Raw genomic sequence first — 21,572 nt, 5'->3', positions numbered from 1 at the left:
ATTGTTGTTGCACCGAGGCCACAGCCGCCGAGCTCCTGCAACGAGCGTCATCAAACATTTCATCTTGGAGCCGCTCCACATTAAAGTGAAGAACTGACAGCCTCAGCTCGGGTATTGTAAAGGTTGCATTTTAATGGTAGAAGGACACACTCCTTTCAATATATCCACTTTATCATTTCATTGACAATCATCTACACAGGCGCGTATCGTGAGAGACCCACTCTCATCTCAAGCAACTTTGATTCCACTCAGGGAAATTGAAGAGGGCTTTTCTGAAGTGTGATGTTTGACATTTGGAGATTCACAAGACGCGCGCCTGATTCATTTTCATAAACACGCGACGCATCTCCGCGCCCTCACAATGCTTTCCACCAAAGTGCTTCTTCTCACGAGGGGGCTTAGGGTGCCATTTTTTTCCGCATTTGGGCTAACGCAGAAGCAATGAAGTGACAAGCAGAGCTCCCAGTCTCCTCCCGCAGTCGACCAGAGACGTCGATAATAACATATGGCGCGAGGCTAGATGTTGTAAATGCAAAGGGAGCTCATGGAGGCGGAAAAGGCATAGGCTGCATTTGTGCAGTGATGGGAGCCTGCAGCGGGGTATAGCATAATGATGCGGTTGGCCAGCGGGACTACAAAAACTGATTTCACAGCTGGGGAAATCCAATTCTCTGTCTAAATCTCCATAACATAGAGTGGGATATATTTTGGCAGCAAAGTGATTTCTTCTTTTAGAGTAATTATTCTCAACAAACATTCCCACAGTCATTTTAAGAGAGTCTGGGTGGCGGGATTTACCGGCCGGGTTTGTTGTGTGCGTGCGTGTGTGTGTGTGTGTGTCTGAGGTTTTGATTTGTGGTCATGTGTGTGAGGAATGTGCATCATACACAATGATTTCATGACTTGAAAACTCACAGGCTATGTGCCTCATGCCTGATTATCCCATCCGAGAGATGCTCAAGTTCCTGCCTCCACAAACAAACAACACGTCCAGATCAATAGCCAGGCTTCATTAAAACGGCGTTTACTTCGGACCACTTCAGCACATCAACTGAAAGGATCACACCGGCGATCGATACAGATAGACAGCCTCCTTGAGAGACAAGTTTAAAAAAAAACAAAGCTTTTTTTGGCTTTTTCGCCACTGATGGGCTCGGCACGGAGAAAAAGGTCCAAAGATGCCGGGCCGCCTCTGTCTCTGCAAAGTTTCTCCTCTCTGGCGAAGCTGCAATTATCTCAACACGTGAACGAATGTTTCACATCACTGCTCGGTCCTGACCTCATTGAGAAGAGGCTGCAGGACTGATTAACAATAAACTGGAAAGAAGTTCCATACTTTTACTTGTATCTGTACTTCTACTTGAGTTAAGACTTTTGCCGCCTCTGTTCCTCAGAGTCTGACTGAGACAAATCAAGTGTTTATCTCACAAAATTACAGTTTTGTTAGGAGGACAGTCTTTGTGTCGTCCTCCCTCCACCACAACTCAGTGAGGACACACTGTCTTGTTTATTAGTTTATCAGCAGCAGCAGCACAGGCTGCCAAACTCTGCTGCATCAAGCAGATAAAGGCACCCGCGTTTAGACAGATATCTTCCTCAGCCAAATGGAATCCAGCAGTCGGTAAAGCCGAGCCACAGCAGAGCCCACCTGACTCAAGCAGGACATTTAGATGACACAAAAAAAAGTCAAATACGTATTTCTACCTCAGCCTCGGGTTTATAAGCAAGACAACTGGATGGATCAGTATGACGCTTGGTAGAAGGGTGGGTTGTGGGTCATGAAACAACCCAGTAAACTGTGGTGTGGATCTGGATCAAGAATTGTTGTCACTCTCTTGAACGTAGAGTATAAATCAGGGATCTTGATGAACTAAATCTGGCATATTTCATAGAGCCCTGCGATACACTGGCAACCTTTCGTGTACCCTGCCTCTCGCCCAATGTCACTGGAATATGCTCCAGCTCCCAATGGGACCCATAAAAATGATTAGTGGAATAAATTATTGAAGGATGGAGGGATGGATGATTAAAGGACTGATATTTATGAGTGCAATTTGGTCCAAGTAGATCCAAATAAAAACCTGGGTCTAGTGAATTTAAATGTAGTTTCACAAAGGGACAGTGGTACATGTTCTACTCAATGTTCTACTAGTTCAAGATTTTAATTTTAATTTTATTAACGAATGATCCACGTTAAAAAAAACATTATTAATGAGGGACCATTTAATTGTATGCTGATGAACAGTGAACGTTTCAACTCGGAGTCAAACTTTTCAAATGCGTGGCTGATAACAGAAGCAGCTGCTGCATTGACGGCTCCGGCTGAGGCTGAATATTCTGCCCGGCCTGACAGTGATTGGATCGGTCACATCAAAGCAACAGCTTGTGCTTGGCAGGCGAAAAAAAGAAAAGACATACTCGACCACTGTCTCCCCCTCCCCTGGGTCACTGACAGCCATGTTAAGACTAAAACCCATGCACGGACCCCCGGGTTACAAACATGACATGAAATATGAGCACCAACAGCGCTGCATCTTCCAGAGGCGAGGGGGGGGGAGCGGGCATGCTTAAGTACAGTACAGTGAGTCCCATCATCCGGGAGGGCACGGGAGGTTGGTCCTGAACACACCACGGTCTTATCATAACAAACGACCTTCACATGTTCTTGTGCCCCGAGGGTGAAGGAAACACACACTGCTGAGAAGAAGGGAAGAGACATGACATTATAGATCCACATTAAAGCCCTGCTATCAAACCCAATTTGCTTTATTTACGACATCACAGTGCCCAATGGCTAGAGCTGCTCTCTCTTTCTTTTCAAACTGATGGGAATAAACCTTAAACCAATCAATTTTCCTCAAGCGCCCCATCCTGGCACTCGGTTGCCATGGATGTCCAACGCGGCTGCATGTTCCGAGATCAAAGTGACGACGTGCGGTTAAGGGCAAATCAAAGAAACACAATTCAAAGCAACCGCTCTCTCCCCGAGGCGCTCCGTGTTCACCTTGGAAATGTTTCTCACACACGTTCGGAACAGGGATTGGAGGGGCAGGTTATTTTTCAGCTTGAGGAATGGCCCCCGTAAGTGACACAAATCAGAGGTCAGGCCGACTCCCACTCCCGTCTCCGTTTCCCCTCCCTCGCTGTCTAGGGAACATCACACAGGCTGATCTCACTAGTTCCCACTCCTCCACTGTGACGGGCCCTCGCTCCAAAATAAGATAATCATCTCCAATGGCGGAAGCTTCAGCTTTCTATTGAAAGCTGTCTGATGTGCGCGTTATCATGTCTGATCTGGGCTTTGACAGGCCGACAAGGGAGAGGCTTGTATTACAAGGGGAATCAATGGCGCTAGGCCATATCCCTATCAATACGCTGCAACAACTCTTTTCACTCTTAGTCCCAGCTCTGTGAAAGATAAGACGCTTCATCAGAAAAAGAAAATATCGGGGACCTGCTTTGGCGCAGTGCAATATATATTGAACACCACAACAACTCTGACCCACCAGGCTACATTAGTTGATGTAGTATATTACTCTGTTAATTTATTCATGTTACTTAGCCCTATCTTTGAGATAGGGCTATTGTGGGAACATTCCTGAAAGACCAAATATGTAATTGAGTAATCTGACTGGCAGCTTGTTTTTATTTTGTTGTTTATTTTTTGTTTGTGAATTTGTATTATGTCTTGTCAACACTTTGTTATGTATCTGAAAATTATAAATAAAGTATTATAAAAAAAAGAAAAAGAAAATATCGGGGTAGGGGTTGGGTGGCAGGGAGCTCATGTTTAAAAGAACACACAGAAGTGAGTCTAATAAAACATTTGATCATGATGTTTAATTTCCAATGGTAATGACAATGTTTAAAGCAAACACGAGCAGTGCAAAGAGGCTGTTAACCTTCCCGTTCAATAAAGTGGGTCATTTACAATCAAATGAGCACCAGAATTAACTTGTAGGGCCTGAGCCACACGCTAAATGATTTCCAAGATCAAATATTGATATTTCAAACGAGCACCCTCGGTGGGCCTTTCTTAGTGGCCTGCTGTAGTCAGCACTTCTTTTCCTCCTTCCCAGGTTTATGGAGAAATTGGAAGAGGGCGGGAGAAGTGGGTGAGGAGAGCGAGAAAGGAAAACAGCTGGAAAAGCGGGGGGAAAAAAACAACAAACAAAATGCATTCAATTTGTTCACCATCACCGTGTGTTGGTTTCAGCAGAGTGGGTTGTGTGCCAGTATTTCTCTTTTTCTCAAGGACCTGCCTTTGCACAGAGAGCGGCGAGGGCTGCTGGCTCACAGCAAACTCTAATTGCCCTGAGGCCATAGGCAGCCACTTTCAAACAGGGTCATTCATCTTCCCATGGAAAAGGAAATGGTCTTTGGCCCTGATCCTTAATCACCCCCCTGCCGCAGAGTACAAGGTCATCAGGGAAGCTCTGTGACAAACACACACTCACACCCTACATGTATGTACACACATAAAGACGGAGCAGCCGAAAGATTGAGGGAGTTTATGGTGCGATCCAATGGGGAGAGGCAGGAAGCGAGGGACACGGGAGAGGTGTGTGCGGCCGAGAGATGGGGGGAAATTTCTGCTCTCTATGCAAGCCCATGACGTCCTCAGGTGAAATTGGAGCAGCGATTGCAGCTCTGAGTTATGGTTTGTGTTACCGTTTGCGGTTCTCCCTTCCAGAGGAAGTGAGGAATTTGTGGATGCGGTGGCGAGCAGTGCTGAGAGCCGTGACCAGAGCAGAGGCAGGGAGAAGATGAAAGCACCAGGGAGGCAGAGGAGGAGGGTGGGAAGTCAGGAGAGGACAGGATTGGAAAGGGCTCCATTTTACTGAGGATGACAAGACACTGGCTGAGACTTGTCCTCTCACGAAAATAAGGCATTCATTTATATTAATGCCAGTGGGAATGCCCGACTCCTACACCCAAAATAAACCTCATGCAAAAACCATAACCTTCAAGAACCCTAGAAATCCTATCCCTACACCAAGGAGGGATAGGATTCTCATGTAGGAGGTTCAAATATTTTTCTGCATTTTAACCACAACCCAACTCTGGATATTCCAGAAAGACCCTGATAGGAGCATAGACTTTGGAGCAGGTGGCTGAAAGACAAAAATGAACCGACCCTCCAGTTGATCTGATCTCGCACTAATCACAAAGTTTGATATCAAATCAATTTAAATTTAGTCTGGACTGTGTGCTGGTACACATGTGTGTTTGAGCCCTGAAGCACCCACAGGACCAGGGCCTTGGAGACCAGGTAACTGTATTCATGCTCAAAGACCAGCAGGAAGAAATATTATTAAATTGTGATTACTTGAGTAAATTAGGCTTAGTTTTCTAAATTTAGTTTCATAAACCAGGTTAGAATGGTTTCTGTCAGGCTAATTTTCCGGACTCAGATTAAATCAGTGTCACAGTGTACTTGCCAGACAACGCTGTAGTCCTTCATTTCTGCTACACCTGCTCAGGACGCTTTTAGCAGCGATCACAATGTGACATATGAATCACTTATTGCATTATGAAATTTAAATCTAAGACAATTCTTCACTGAATATAAACTACTTAATTTTAAACCTATTTAATAATTTATACATCATGTTGTCTCTTCCTCACCTAAATTAGATTTTATTTCCATCCCAATTAATCTGCAAATTAACACTTTGTTTAGAACGTGTGAAAACATAGCGACAACATATTATCACATCATTTTCCAGGATCCAAGTTGACACATTTAAATACCTTGTCTTATTTCAACAAATTATCTAAACTTAGACTTTACTATCGAAGGCAATTTAAAAAGTAAATGCATCTAAACAAATTTACAAATGCACTTTTTAATTATAAAATCGAATTCCGAATTGTTGGCAATTCATTTTTCTGGATTTCAGGTCCACAACATCCACATCCAAGCTGATATAATCACACAGAGAGCTCTGCACCGAGCTCAGTTAACAGAGCAGCAAACAGCAACACATCTGTACCTGAGTCTGAGCTGATTCTCACCTTTTGATTTTAAAAAGTGCCGCCACATGTTCACACATGAGTGTTTAATATATTCTGCTCTGTGGTGAAGAACGTCAGCTGTCTCTTTTACATCTCTGTCCTCATTGTGAATTCATGTGATCTGCACATCAAGTTCTCTTTGTGTTATGAATAATCATATTCTAACAAGGCTGAAGTTGGATTTGTGAAATGGTTCAAATCTGGATCTATTTGTAAGACTCACCTAATCCAGGCTTTGCACAATAAATTGCGTTTTTCTTTGCCTCCAAACCAAAACCCCAATTAATTTAATAACTTCATGCAAATTAAACAATGTTGTTCTAATTGTATGTTGATATAACAAACCATCATCCACATTGAGAATGGAGGCTGATTAACTACATTAAAAAAGGCTTTTGTTTCTGCTGATGTTTTGGACGTGCTTTTGAGACTATGGATTTTATAAATAGACCTTAGTTGACCTCACTAATTTGGACAATACAATCAATGAGTAAGAGGATATGTTCCATTGGGAGAGCGATTGGCTTTCTGTTGAGAATGTGTGAAGTCTGAAACAAGTAGCTGAAACTGGACCCTGCACTTTCCCCTTGTGGACTACATCCTCTGCTCCCTGTTCAATCCATTTCAGCGTTGCCGTACTGCTCACAGCCAAAAGCTATTATGACTTCAATGCAGTAATACCAAATCAATGAATGCGTTATGTAATGCCCGACGCAGGCAGCTTTACGTCTCCCAAATTAGACAGAGGTCCCGTTTGGCTTCCATTCCTTAATGAGCACAAACCAAATTAAGCATTTGATTTAGCCTCTTTTCAGAAGATGAAAGTTGAAACGTAATCACCAACCAACAGAGAAATGATTTAACATAAACCATACGTCTGGGCCCTCCCACAGTAGCGCCGCGTGCCGGCACATGTAAGGACGACTACCTGTGGACGCACACAGACTCACGGCGCCTTGCAATTTCTCCTCACCCGTTGCTACTAAGAGCAACAGTCTTCATTGTAGTTTGCACCAACTCTCTGCGGACTCAAAGGAGAAACATCACTTGGCCTTGCTAACAGCTCAGCTGAGCAATGAAACAGAAGACATTATTGCTGTGGAAGATCAAAGGCAGTCTGTGTGATTTATATTTAATTAAATCCTATTGACTCTGGAAGACACATGGTGAAATCTGTGCACACAGATACAGTAATGCATATATGGATCTGTGAATACCCTCACACAGATGTAGTCTATTTCTTTTTCTCCTCCACGCACAGACATAAATTCACACACTCAGACAGCATATCAAAGGCTGGCAGCAAATATATTCACACTATAGCAGGGCGAGAAGATTCATTGCCCCGACTGACCACGGCCTTCAATGTTTATTATCATATACCGCGCAAAGCTCGGGGGGGGGCCTGTTGGTGTGGCGGTGTCGAAATAGTTCAAGATTGTGGGAGACTTGTTGTTGTACAGGCAGTCGGATTAAATATCAATGACTTGTCTTGTGTTGTGTTCAATATCTCTCTGAGCCAAGAAAGCATAAAGCAGCTAGCATCTCTCAAAAGTAAATGGATAGAATAAAGTCAAAACAGAAATAAATCTTTCACCATCTTAGCTATGCAATGATGAACTATCTTCAAGTCTTATTTATCAGATCAATTCCAGTTTGTACAAATTAATGATGGGTCATCTGTGTACACCAGTGAAGATCACAGGGTTCCTCAGGGTTCTGTGCTTGGTCTAATTCAATTAAGCTTACATATGCATATACATATGAAAGCATTATCAGGAAACATTGTTATGTGCACCATAGCCAGTTATATATATCAGGCAAACTACTTAGCCAACTAAACTGCAAGTGTGTTTAGAGGACATAAAACCCTGATGACCCACAATGTTCTATTAAACTCAGACAAAACGGAGGTTCTAATAGTTGGTCCTAAACACTTGAGAGGTACATTATCTAATGATATTGCTACTTTATATCTTTTTGTGTTCGACACAGTCTTTTCTCATGAATCATTGATCATCATCATCAACTTCTGCAATGATATTAGGACCATTATGCAAATGAAGTCGGCTTCATTAAATCACAGTGTCTATCAAACTATGTCTGTGTCAAACGCAGAGGCACATTTGTCACATTAATATTAATGGTCTCATGCAACCTTAATAAGAACATTGCCCCAAATGTTGGAATATTCATGTTCACGCATAAAAAGTAAACTAACCAATTAACAAGAAGAATTAACTGGTGATCCAGAAGTAAAAACAAGGTTTTCAACAAGAAAAGCAGCAAATTCCTAAGTCTGATATAGATTAACTTTGAGTGTTGAAGAAAAAAAATGCTGGCGATAGAAGTTTAACTTTTGTAATAGTTTTGTTCCCAGAACCGTTGTGCTGGAAAAAAAGTGAATTAAACACCATCAAGAGTGTGGGATCTCACAGCCGCCCTAAAATGGCTTGGCAAAGGATTAAATAGCGACTGTTCCGCTTTGATAATCCATGAAAGTCTACTGGCATGTGCTGGGGGATAGATGACATCTGTACAGAGAGGGTGAGAATATGCATTTGATATATGAGGCCTGGAATAACATTTAGGATGTTTTTTTAATCCAAAATTGTTCTGTGAAACTCAAGGATAGGCTGTATAATCAGAGGGCATTTAAATTCTCTACACTAAAGTGCTCTGTTGAAGTTATTTGCATTTAATAGTTTTGGTGGGCTCTGGCTTTCATGAGCACTGCGAGAGGTTCGGAGCTCACTTTGTTGCTTTACTTGTAAGCTTTAGATTTTAGTTGTGCGTCTTCTTGTAACCAGTCAGCCATCCCTGGAGGCATCCCAGCATGAGGTGAGCCTGTGGACCACCCGGAGCATGTACTGATGTCCTGCCGATCGGCTCAGACACAGACTGCCTGCGTGTGTGTGTGTGTGTGTGTGTGTGTGTGTGTGTGTGTGTGTGTGTGTGTGTGTGTGTGTGAGAGTGTGTGTGAGACTAATGTGTACTGTTTGCTTGCCCCTTTTGTGTGCGAGTGCCCCGCCGTGACAGTGCCGGCTGACAAGACAGCAGGTTTACACACACACACACACACTCATTCCCGGAGGATCTATATAAGCTGTGTTGTGAGGCATGGGGGACATCCATTACAAAAACCCCCATGGTCCAAAGGCCCTGTAGCTAGCTGCTGGTTCTCACACACTGAGAGACAAACTGCCCCTGAGTATACACACACACACACACACACACACACACACACACACACACACACACACACACACACACACACACACACACACACACACACACACACACACACACACACACACACACACACACACGCACACACACACACACACACACACACACAAACACACCCGATCACAAACACATAATCGCAATCACAAACATGTTCACACAGAGATGTATAATGGAAATAGCTTTATGTTCATATTCTGTTGCACATGAAGTGACATGAAAAATTCATAAATGGAGTCACAACGTTGCACACACACACACTCCGGCGACAGAGAAGACGGATAATGCCTGACAGCGCTGGAATGAGTTTGCCATGTCGATGGTAGAAGGGAAACTATTTGGCAACAGACACAGAATCCTGATATTGTTCCTCTGAGTGTGAGTGGATGTGGCCGCACCAGGGCTGACTGGTTTTTTGAGAGTGTATATAAGCCTGCGTGTGTGGAAATATATGCATGTTACGATAGCTTGAATTGGTTGCGCACGTATACAGATGTGGGAGACAAAGATTAAGAGATCCCGGTACCAACTGTGTGCTTGGAAATGTGTGTGTGTGTGTGTGTAATCCTAATGAGCCACGCACAACAGCAGAGTTCCCATCAGTCTGCCGTCTGCTAATTGGCCCTACTGAGCAACTCGCTCACCTCCAGCATTCATCTCCCACAATTCACTGGGAGCTCGGGTGCCCAGCAGGGCCGCCAGAAAAACAGGTAGGAGGAGGTATAGTGATGAAGACAGAAGCAAAGGGAAAGAAGGAATAAAGAAAACATCCCATTGAATACCTGGCTACTAGTTTGACCTTTACATAATTACTGCCAGGTCTGGGCGCTGGTTGTGAAGGAGGGTGATCACAGAGACTAACTAACTGAAAAGTAAGAGACGTCTGACAGCAGGTGGAGAAGAGGAGTAGATCTGCCTACACACACACACACGCTCACACACTCACACCCGTGAGCTGATGAACACACTCATCAAACATCATCGAGCAGACTACCACGGGGAGGGAGACACGCAGCGAGCTGCACAGCACCTTCCTCGCTACATCTTGAAGAGAGAATAAATCAGTGATTATCATATATCCCCAGGCGTTAAGCAACATCGCTGACGCACTATGGAGAGAAAAAAATTGATGAGGCGAGGAAAAAAAGAGAGGGGATCATGATATCTTAGTGTGCAAATCCATGTGTAGCAACAGTGTGAGTGGATTCTGGTTTATGACCAGATGCTGCAAGTTGCTTTGTCTCTTTACTTTCTTTTAATGTCCTTGTTTTTTGTCAGAAATTGTTGCACGTTTAAAAATAAATACGGCCTTACAGTGAGTTTTCAGAACACTTTTTCGATTTGCTGTATTTTTGCATCTGTCAAAAGCGTTCCAGAGAACTGTTTGGGCAGAAAATGAAATTCTCTTTGTTTCTGACGGCTTCTCAAGTTTGGATGGACCCAATTTTTATTTTTTTCAGGACGTGAAAGGACCACCAAGTCATCCTCACTGCTTGACTCCATTTTATCTCCGACTACATATTTTCCAAACAACTAGAATAATAAAACGCAGTGCACGTAGTGTGCAAAGTTATAGTGGGTGACGATTTTGTATTGGATCACACACACACACAAAGACTCTCCACTTCATGAAAAAATCATCAGAAAACACAGAAATCAAACTTTGCCAAAGAAGAATCCAAGCGCATATAGATTTGCATTAATTCCCGCCTCTCAGCAGCAAAAAAGGCCATTTAAACTACATACAATTTACCTCTCATTTTCCCGTCTCCTGAGCACCAGGCCGGATGAAAATGATGGACGCGTGCAATTTCTTTAACACGGCAGCCATGCAAATCACTTTCAGTGTCTCTCCCCCAGCTGTTTCCCCCCACGGTACTCGAGATTGCAGCCTCCCGTCCTAATTGTTCCCAAACATCTCAGGCCAGCAGCGCAAGTTAATTGAGAACGAGAGACGCTGATCTCCCACGAGAGCCTGGCATAAATGAGCATTCCCAAAATGACACATCAAACCAGCGAGCGTAAAATCTGTGCTTTGGTTCAACCATAATACTGCAGAGCTGAAGGGATCAGGAAGCCACTTAACAAGATATACCTGTTTTGGTTTATTGCGATTTTTCTCTCCCCGTGTCTAAACGAAGTCTGTGTTGTTGTCATGAGTCATCGGCCGCATTCGAGGTTAATAATTTGACCCAAATGTACAACAGACCTGTTTATCACTTAACACTGCACAGATTGAATGGCAAAATAGAGCTTGTGAATGGATTCACCTTGAGGTACTTCAGCGATGAATCAGTACTCTAAGGTTCCAATCAAACTCATCCATTGTTTAGTTTGTTTGCAGTGTGAAAAACACTTTATCTGGAAAGTGTGGACTTTCTGACCTATTGCAGGAGATACAATTAAACAATAGAAGGAGAAAAAGAACGCGGCAGCCCTACTTATAACTCAAAATTCCTTTCAGTTTTTAACTTTGAGGATAAAACATTTTCACTTGTCTCATTGAAACTGGTGTTGAGTGCTATGCCTGAACTTTGTAATGTTGGTAGTAAAACCACGATGCCATTACAGTGGCAATGAAATTAAAGAAATGAACCAATGCTTTCATTTTCTCAATTTAAATGGAAAGACTTCTACACACTGAGTTGACAACACGCTGATGTCCGACGCACGCCCATCTAACCAATCAGTGTCTAGTATACGTAGACTCAGCCCACACAAGTGATGACAACAGCATGTATGAATGTTAAAAGGCTCCCTAAACTGCAATGGGAAACAACATCTTACAAAAATATTTACAAAGAAATGATACTTGGTTTGGACTTTCAGGAAACGCCCCTATATAAAAACATTGACTTGTTTAAATCTGTGATTCCAACACAGTGTGGGGGTGTTCGGAGATTGAAGGAGTCAGAAGATAAATCATGTGTGAGAGCTGAAACAAAAAAACATAAATCTGCTGTTATTCTCCATTGATTGAGCACAACACCACTTTAACAAATTCACGACGGACGCTAAGTGTCAACATTGATGCCGCGGCGCTCAACACCGCTCACATTCTTCCTCCTCCTGTCAAATCAGCTTTTGACAAGGTTATGACAGGCTGACACCAGCATTACCCAAAATGCAACTTGACAGCTGAGGGGTTCTGTGGAGGATTCAGGTGTGTTGTGCTCGTAGCCGTCTGAAGTTAAACCTCTTTTCTCTCCCGCTCAATACCCCCTCCTTTTCTCTTTTTAAAATCGTAGACTTGTAATATTCAGACCCAACAGACACAGACTCAAGTGACATCATTTTATGCAATTTATCCAATATTCAGCTCCTACTGGAGCCACAAAATGATTTATATAACGTTTTTTTCATAGCAGTGCTCCATGGGACTTTTAAGTAGAGTTTGATGTGTAAAATCTATGGAGTTCCCCCTTAATAGGAGTTCATCTCTCATCCTCCTTACTGGCCTTTCATGCTGCAAGACTACTAGTAGAATTTTAATGGTGTGTTGCATAACTTCCATAATAATTATTTATCCGTTTAAATTTCCACACAAACCACTTAACTAAAAACTGCAGCTCAATGCCGAATGGTTATTATTTATGTTGCTTCAAAGCAGGAAGACTAAATGCCTTGAAAAGTAAAGTTTAGGGCTTAATATTTATTCCATTGGTTTTCTTTATATACTGTATATTGAGTGTTGCATTACTACAGTTTTGCGTATTTATTTGCCCTACTAGGTCAAACACAAACTAATTAATCCAGGATTTATGATGATGGGATGGAATTTTGTTCTGAATGAACTTTTCAATTTTTCATGATAAAGAAAGTTTCTCAAACAATCAGGGGCAGATCCAGAGGTGGGGCCAGGGGGCATTGGCTTCAGCTGAAAACTAATCGGCCCATGAGATTTTATTATGCCACTACATTGGCATTTCAGCATTCATTAATTATCGTGGCTATATCCAGTGCATGGGTGAGGATTGAGGGCAGGCAGCTACAACTAACGTGGTTACTTAGCATTCGTCACCCCCCCTCTGTGACACATGATCAAAGAAATGTCCCTGCTGCTAAGTGGATGAAACGCGGCGACTCTGCGGTGGGTGTGATGCTCAGAAGGAGGCGGCTTGTTGACACGTCTCACACCAGGTCTCTGACCATTTATAATATTCATAAAGGATATGATGAGCCAACTCATTACAGCTGCTGTCACAGTGGGTTTGAAAATCTCCAGGACTCTCAGACAGCAGCAGACTTCATTTAATGGAAAAAGCAGATGACAAAAAGCTCTGTGTGGCTGATGAAGCTTCGGTGAGTGAAAAGCTCTCAATCCTTCCTGAGTAAACACCGACACATGCCACTGATTCGGGCTGAGCTGATAAAGACGACCATTGTAATTAGTTTTCATTGTTGTGACGTTTCTCTGTAAGCGGAATTTTTTTAAGATAAATAATCTAAAGCACCTGAAAACTTGGCCGAAGAATACAATTAAATATTCACGACGAAACAAAGAAGGTTTAAAAACACATCTAGTTATCAGATATTAACAGTTTAATACTTTAAACTCAAATTCTGCTAATCTACTAATCAACACTATGCGGATGTAGCTCAATTATGTCCATACGTGTACCTGAACCTGTTTTATATAAATACATAAACCCAATTAACCTGTGTTTAAAAAAAATCCATAAATAATCTAAAAGCTCATCAACAACTGGTTAAGGAACTTTCTAAAAAATTACTATCCAGATATATTACTTTGTAATGCAAAAATAATACATTGCTTTGAGAATACAAAATATACCCAAAAATATACTCAAAAAATTAACACTTGTCTAATTTCTACTTGTATTTAACTGGTATGTATAAAGTTAGATACAGATATTTGTGTTTCATGTGTTTAAATTAAATCAAATCTCACAAGCTTTTAACATTTGAAATGTAAAAACAATCTTTAAAACCCAACATATCTCCAATATAATCACCAAAAATATACAGAAACATCACTAATTAGTCTGCGATTTGAGCTGAAATCGAATCTTGAAAACATTGCAAGCCCCTTTTTTCTTGACAAGGCTAATCTCGATTCCCTCGGCTGACTGCGTGACCCACAGACGAGCTAAGTAACACGGTGACGGAGAGCGAAAGGGGAGAGTGAAAGAAAACGAAACGTGTCTATCGTGTTGGCTCGTCCCTGTGGAGCTATCATTAATTAAGCGTGAGATTGGTTCTCTCCACCTCCCAGCCCCTGCCTCTCCCTCTCGGTTGATCCTGAGAGGTTGAGGGATTCACCACTTCCTACCTCAAAAAAAGGAAAGCGCTCGTGTTGCTAAAGTGGAACAAAAATAGATGTGTGAGAAGATACCAAAACAGACACAGTTTTGGTCCACACATCCGCACAACCTGTCGCTCACAGAGCTGCACGCGCGTTTAAACCTAGCACCGTGTCAGATGCCTATAGCTCGCTTTCAGCCCTGCAATACATCACTAATGATAGCTCGGCTCCCTTTACTCCCCTACCCGGAGGGCTGGAGAAATCTGCCAAACCGGCCCGGGCCCTCTCCTTACCTCTCACACCACAGCGTTTGACAGCCAACCAGGGAACTGTAAAATTAAAGGCCTTGGCAAATGAAATTCTGTGACACCGCGGTGTGAATCAAGGCAGCCGCTGCCATGGGAGCCTGTGGAAGAAGAATGAACAAGGCGCGCTCTCAGAAGGAGCACAACACGGTAAAGTGAAAAGTTGAAAGTTAAAGGAAGGGCAAGAAAAACAAACAGCCTACATTTGTATTGAAAGTGCAGCATCCTGCATCTAACAGCTGCATCCTGGGTATTGACAAAAGAGGTATCACTTCATCATTTCACCTTGGAAAAAGGAGAGCGCTTCATATAAAAGCTCTTTTTCGCCGTACACACAGAACTTTATTGACTTCCTTTGATATTAATAGCCTATGACACTAAATGCCATTTTCCCAGAGATGCCATGTTTTTTCTTATCTATTGTGACCTTGTTGATGGTGGCGGAGACGGCGGTGCAACGTATCACAGCTCAGTCATCATTACTCCAGATAACTCATCTCTTAGAAAAGGACCGAGTGGACATCAACCGCTTTACTTTGGCTCCAGACCGTCCAACTCAACATATGAAGGCTTGACACCAGGTCTTTAGTGGCTTTCTAACAGCTTCGACTCTGGCCTCCCCACACCTGCTCCTTCAGTATAGAGACATTTAAGTGTCAGCACTGACATGAGGGGCCATCATCACTGCACGCCAGGCAATCTGTTGTTGGGGTGAAAAGGCTGATTTGAGTGGTTCCCCCTTTGTCGTCCACCGACCAACCTCTCCCCAACCCAGGCTCACCCCTGAGGGAGAGTTACGGCTTTAATATGAACAACCAATGGTTCAATTTGTCCTCTGGGTGTCAAAGGACTGCTCGGTGTGATTACTTTCTTGGCACGGCAGTGACATTCATTGGCTTGGACTCGGGACATATTAGAGAAAGGCCTCTGTTAGGCCAGATTGGGTGAGTGACAGATCGAGACGGACAGAGACAGAAACAGAGAGACGGACAAACAGAGAGAAGGCAAGAGAGAGAGCAAGAGAGAGAGAGAGGGAAGCAGCAAGGTCGGCTTTGTATACCTCAATGAACAGCAGCACTTCAATCCTCAATAGAATGAGAAATACAGTATCCTGACCTTGAGTGAGTTAGTAGTGGAAAAAACAGCGCGGCTACAATCCGCCCACACTCAATTCCCCAAAACACATAACAAACTGCCTTAGGTTTCCTTTGGACGTTTCACTTTAAATTTGAATCAAGGAAACAGAACATTTAGAGCCCAGATAGTCGTGCTTCACACATCTCCAAGTATGCAGCAAGAGTATCCAAATCTCCTGCGAAGGAAAAAACGCCTGAATGCCACACACTCTGGTAAACAGTGGATTTGACTGGGCAATTACTTGTTCCTAGAAAGATCCCTTTACCCGAGTTGTGAAATCATAACGACTTTGGAAAAAAACATGGATGCTGTTAAAAACAACGCTTTTGTGTATCTGCTTCTATGTGTTTAGAATATTTGACACCTCTGTCCAAAATTTGCATAATAATGAAGAGCAAATAAATAAGATCAGGTGTGACAGGCAAACAAATAATCGAATATACAAATTTATAAATGTCTGTTTTGGCAAAAAAATGGTGTTAGGTGTATTTATCAAAATGTTTCACAAATCTTTTAAGAAAATGTAAAAAATATTTTAATGTAATAAATATTATTAATAAAAGAGCTGATTAATAACGATATGATATATAGATTCTTCCCTGTCTGATCGTTTTTTGAGTGTTCCAATACTTGTTTTGACCTCTTCAAACGATTCAACTGTTCAACTTCAGTCTTAGATTTGTATCACATAGCAACTCACCCAACAAACACACTCACTGCAATTTCATATCATACACACTCATACACACAGCTTCCTTTGTATCCCATCACGTCAATTGCTGCTGTACCTGAATGGTCGGTGGCGAACGCTGTTTCCTGGTGGTCGTGGTGGACAGGGTAGTGGTGGTCTCGATGAAGGTGGTGGACATCTCCGGCGGCACAGAGGTGGTGGTGCGTGCCGCGCCCCGGCTAGTCGGCACGTCGCCCACCAGCCGCACACTGCCGTTCACCTTGATGTTGGCGTGGCCCTCTGCAGCCATGTTGAGGACCTTAAGGCCATTGTAGTAGAGGCCAGAGAGCTGGCCCTGGTAGGGCCGCTTGCGGTCGTTTCCACCGATGGAGATAGTGGCCTGGGTGTTGAAGATTGTCAGCTGCCGGCCTGATGCGGGTGGGGAGAGAGAGCATTAACGGGTGTATGAGGACGGATGAAGGGATGATGTGATGTGACAGATGGAGCTGCTATATAAAGCACCACTATGTAACTTGTACCACTTTTACAAGGGACTACAGTTTGAAAAATGAATGCAGTAGTGAGACATTAAACATGTATGTTAACTCTCATACTGTCCTGCTTCACTGCTCGATTAAAAGAGTGTGGATGGAGATAAAATGATGAGAACTGTAATGGTGACTCGACATGTTTTTAGATAAAAGTAGCTATCACTTCCCACCAACCAAAACCTCTCTGTTCTTTTTAAACGACTGCAGCTACTGTATATGCACTGTTATCTTCGGGCAGGAAGGCTTTTTCTCTTGATATACGAGAAAAAGCAGCACTGACAGAGACTACTAATGCTTGAAACAACAGCAGCATTATCAGAGGGGAGCGAACACATGCAGGTGGGAAAAAAAGATTTGAAAAATGAGCTGGAACACGTTGCGCAGGAACTTCTAATATTCTGTGGACAAAGCAGTGGACTCATGCGGTAAAATGATTAATAAATACATATCCAGGCTTTGGCATATTATGATAAAGTATGAGCAATACACACTCACTACCTGCCGCGATGAATTTCATTAGGAGAAGCCTAAATATCGCTGTCAGAACACACTGCTCATGCATTAATTAAAAACTAAAAAATACGGCAAACGTTCACAATACAGGAATCATAATTAAAAATCTCTTTGTATAATTTACAGACATGTAGCCTGCTACATCGGCGGCCTCCGCACAATTATAATACAAAATACATCGGGCATGGAATGACAGGGACAGGACGTTCATATCACAGAAGCGAAAAATGAAATAGCATGTGTGGAGTCATCCATGCAACAGTAATGGGATTCCTCAGACCTGTCTGTGTTTAAACGTTTGTTAAAGGGACTTTATAATCAGGTTAAGATGTTTATGTGCGGCGGACTTTAAATGCAGTTTATAATGGTATTATGTTGAATAAGAAAAATTGAATCCGAAACTGAAAAAAACGACAAGAAGAGGGAGAGCAGACTTTTAAAACCCCGCAAATGTTTTGAACATAAAAACGAGGCGCTGACTCGATAGTCTCAGTGACGGAAACGCACAACTCTCTCAGGGCGCCACTGTGACGCCTCGCCGAGAAAAAGGCTCCAATTAGCTCTCCACCAAGCCAACAAAAGGGGCTTTTATAGAGTGTGATGTGTATAACTGCAGTCAGATAAATTACAGCAGGGAAAAGTACCTGCTGTTTGGAAAGTTTTCTAAGGGATATGCCCGTTGATTAGTTTGTTCTCAAACATTGCAGAGGATTTGAGCCAGGGAGCTAATTCTCCTCTCAAAACATTTGGCCTACTGTTGCAGGATAGATAATGATTTCTCCTCGACAATTTTGCACGAGAGATTAGCAGCTCTTGATACGTAAAGAACCGCGTTGCTGCGCTGTATTAAAATATCTTCCAAGTCCCTTTAACTGGACACAATGAGTCAACGAAAATTAAAAAACCATGACGATGACAAAAAGGGGGGAAGAAGTAGAAAGAAAACAAAGGAAAAGTACACAAAGTAACAAAAAAGCGGTTTACTCTTTTACTTGTTTTTTAAAATGGTTTAAGGGATGGTTATTCATTCTCAGAGGTTGAAAAGGGAACAAGCCGATGAGATGACAGAAGTTGAAAAAGAAAAAACATTCTAGAAGAGCGATAAAGATTTACCTTTCTCCTGAAGCCAATCTTCTACTGGCCGGGTATATTTGAACGGGATTTTCTTATTTGCCATTTGATAGCGCTCAATGTCGCTGTTGCCTTTAAAGTTTGAGAATTTAACAAACAGCTTGAAACAGTTGGCAATGGCAACAGACATCACACATTTATACAGTCGGTTTATAATGAGTTTTATCTTTGTTTAGAAATATTTATAGAAGCTTTATGATGATTTTTTTTTTTTTTGTTGCTTTAGTTTAAATTGTTTAAAATTCACATTTATCAAGCACACTCCACACCATTATGTAACAGAATATCTCTTGATTAAAAGCACAGCACATATCCATAGCAGTCAAGGAAATAAAACATTGCATTAAGTAACCTGGAACAATAGGAAAAAACACAGGAAATACATCAGAGTCTACACATATAACTGCTCATATTTCATTGTAAAGACATCAAGTGGTTAAAAATGTATTAAGTGCTCTTCTCTGAAGCACATTGGAGGTAATTTATGTGCACTAATTCTTCCCACTGGACACCACCCGCTTTTACATTTCAAGGGCCAAGGGATGATTTGGTTTAGTGGCTCGTTTGGATGAAAGGCGGCCGTGCAGCCAGTTTGCGGGGAAAGGGCGGCAATGTGAAAGGAGGAAGTGGTAATTTGAAGTACTGACCTACTGGGAGAGGAGTCCCATAGTGACACCGATTTGAAGAAGACAATGCATACAAATGAGATAATTACTGACGTGGTGGGAGGCTTGTCGGGTAAAAGAAAGAGCTGAGCCCCAGCTGACACTTTCCCTTCTTCCGAGACCACGGCTAACCCGTTCCAGGTATATGGGAATTAAAGATAATAGTGCAGCTTTTTACAGGGAAGGTTGTGTGTGTATAATTTCTAGCACGATAGAAATTTTCCGTTGCATACGTACCAGGATGACAATCACAGGGGCATTCCCTCTGAACGCCACCGTACGTCTGTGAGAGCTGAGAATTGAGACGTGCAGCTGTGCTTTGAAAACACTGAGGTGCGACAAAAGGGTGTGAAGCCTGTATAGAATTATGAATGACACCCTGATGTCACTCGGTACCCTGGTGGGGAGACATTTGGAAGGAAAGAGGAATGCACCGGTATGTCAACATTTATAACACAACTGAAAGGGCAAGGCTTCGTGACTGTGAGAAACGGCCCCCTGGAAAGGTGTCTGTGCTTTGATAGCGATAGCTCAATGCTCCACCCAGAAGAATCAAATTCACGCCTGCTACCACTGCTCAGTTGTTTGGCTGAATTTCGAACTGCACAGTTTTCACCTGCTCATTACAACTCTATATTAAGAGTGAGCGCAACGCACTTTTTATGAAACCATTCATTCAGCCAATTATGCTCCAATGTAATAAGACAAATCATGAGCTTGTCTCAATTTCCTCCGCCTCTCTGAATTCCATCTTCCCGTCGTCCCTTTATACCTCGTTGTATTTAGGGAGAAACCAGCCAAGTGCTCAGCTTACAGCCAGCTGAGAAGGAGCGTGGCTGAAGCTGCGAGGGAGCTCAAGGAGCTGAAGGGCCGTGTCTGCAGCGTGCCAGCGGGTTAATCAGCAACTAGCAGGACTCCCCTCCCCATTTCTTTGATCTCAAGCAGGTTTCAGGTGGAAGCCAAATACACTCTGCTCTGGACAAGGGCCACAGAGGGAGGCGTGATGGTTCTATGTGAAACCAGAGTACAGACAGAAAGGTTAGAAGCTTGGCAAGAGTGGGTCAAGGACTGGGGCGGGGATAAGAGGGGAGGGAGATCAAGCAGCATCGGTAAAAGGTCACCGCGGGCATCTCAACTCGGGGGGCTCTCACACCGACCTTGTTTCATGTGGACCTTTGAACTCAGTTTAATTCAAACCAATAGAACAGGTGTCAGAGGTGCCTCAGACCACTGTGAGGGCCAACAAACCAAGATTTAGTCCGACCGAAAGATGTGGTCTTGGTCCTGATTAAACTAGTTTGCAGTATGAAAACGCTTCTTTGGACAGTTTTCACTTTCAGATCAATTGCAGGAAGCAACTATAACAATAGAAGAAGAAAAGGAAGCAAGAGCCTTACTTGTATCTCCAGGTATTGTTCAGGTTTGCACGATGCTTGTAGGCTTCGCCTCTGACAATATATTGTAATGTTTGAACTGAATGACAAGGACGTTGAACCGCTATTTTATATTTTTTTATATTTATGTAAAATACCCTTTGTTCACAAAAGCTAGCAAATACAATAGCCGAGTTGACGACACGCCGACCTTCAAAGCATGTTTGTCTCTGAACCAATCAGTGTCAAGTATAGGTAGACGCAGTCCACTGATGACGACAAGACGTCATGTACTGTATATATTGTTGTTTTATGTCCGATTGTTGTTTTATGTACAGTGAACCAAACCACACGCAATTTCCTGTATGTGCAAATATACTATAATTCTTAAATGTCCCAACTTTAGCCTCATGTCGTTATTTAGTGAAGTCACATCTGACGCTGAGAGAAGGAAGTGTAGTCTTGCTGGGCCTTGCTAACGTTGTGGTCTCAGGTATTGGTCTTACATTGTTCCGGGTGATTAACGAGGTGACAGTCCCCCCTGTAATGAATACACCACAAGCTAATTGTTCAACTAATGAGAAAAATCTCTCTAGTTTGTCAATTTGATATTACATTTCCAAAGGTGACTTAGGAATGGATGACCTCGCCAATGAAAGCACTACTGTTTATTATAAACTCCCTCTGCCTTCAAGGT

At 42.7% G+C, this 21,572-nt stretch overlaps 1 protein-coding gene across 1 annotated transcript in view; it reads right to left on the bottom strand.

Annotated features, from left to right (window-relative positions):
• LOC133024656 (neurexin-3b) overlaps positions 1-21,572 on the bottom strand; it is a 210,827-nt gene that overhangs the window by 13,487 nt on the left and 175,768 nt on the right. The window contains exons 14-15 of the mRNA XM_061091820.1: positions 16,761-17,071; positions 12,365-12,367 (exon numbers count right to left, since the gene is read on the bottom strand). Of these exons, the coding sequence (XP_060947803.1) occupies positions 12,365-12,367; positions 16,761-17,071 (314 nt within the window). The remainder of the gene's footprint in view (positions 1-12,364; positions 12,368-16,760; positions 17,072-21,572) is intronic.

This window comes from Limanda limanda, chromosome 18 (genome assembly GCF_963576545.1).
Source record: "Limanda limanda chromosome 18, fLimLim1.1, whole genome shotgun sequence".
In the NCBI taxonomy this organism is placed as follows: Eukaryota; Metazoa; Chordata; class Actinopteri; order Pleuronectiformes; family Pleuronectidae; genus Limanda; species Limanda limanda.
This window is presented reverse-complemented; position numbering and strand designations above follow the sequence as displayed.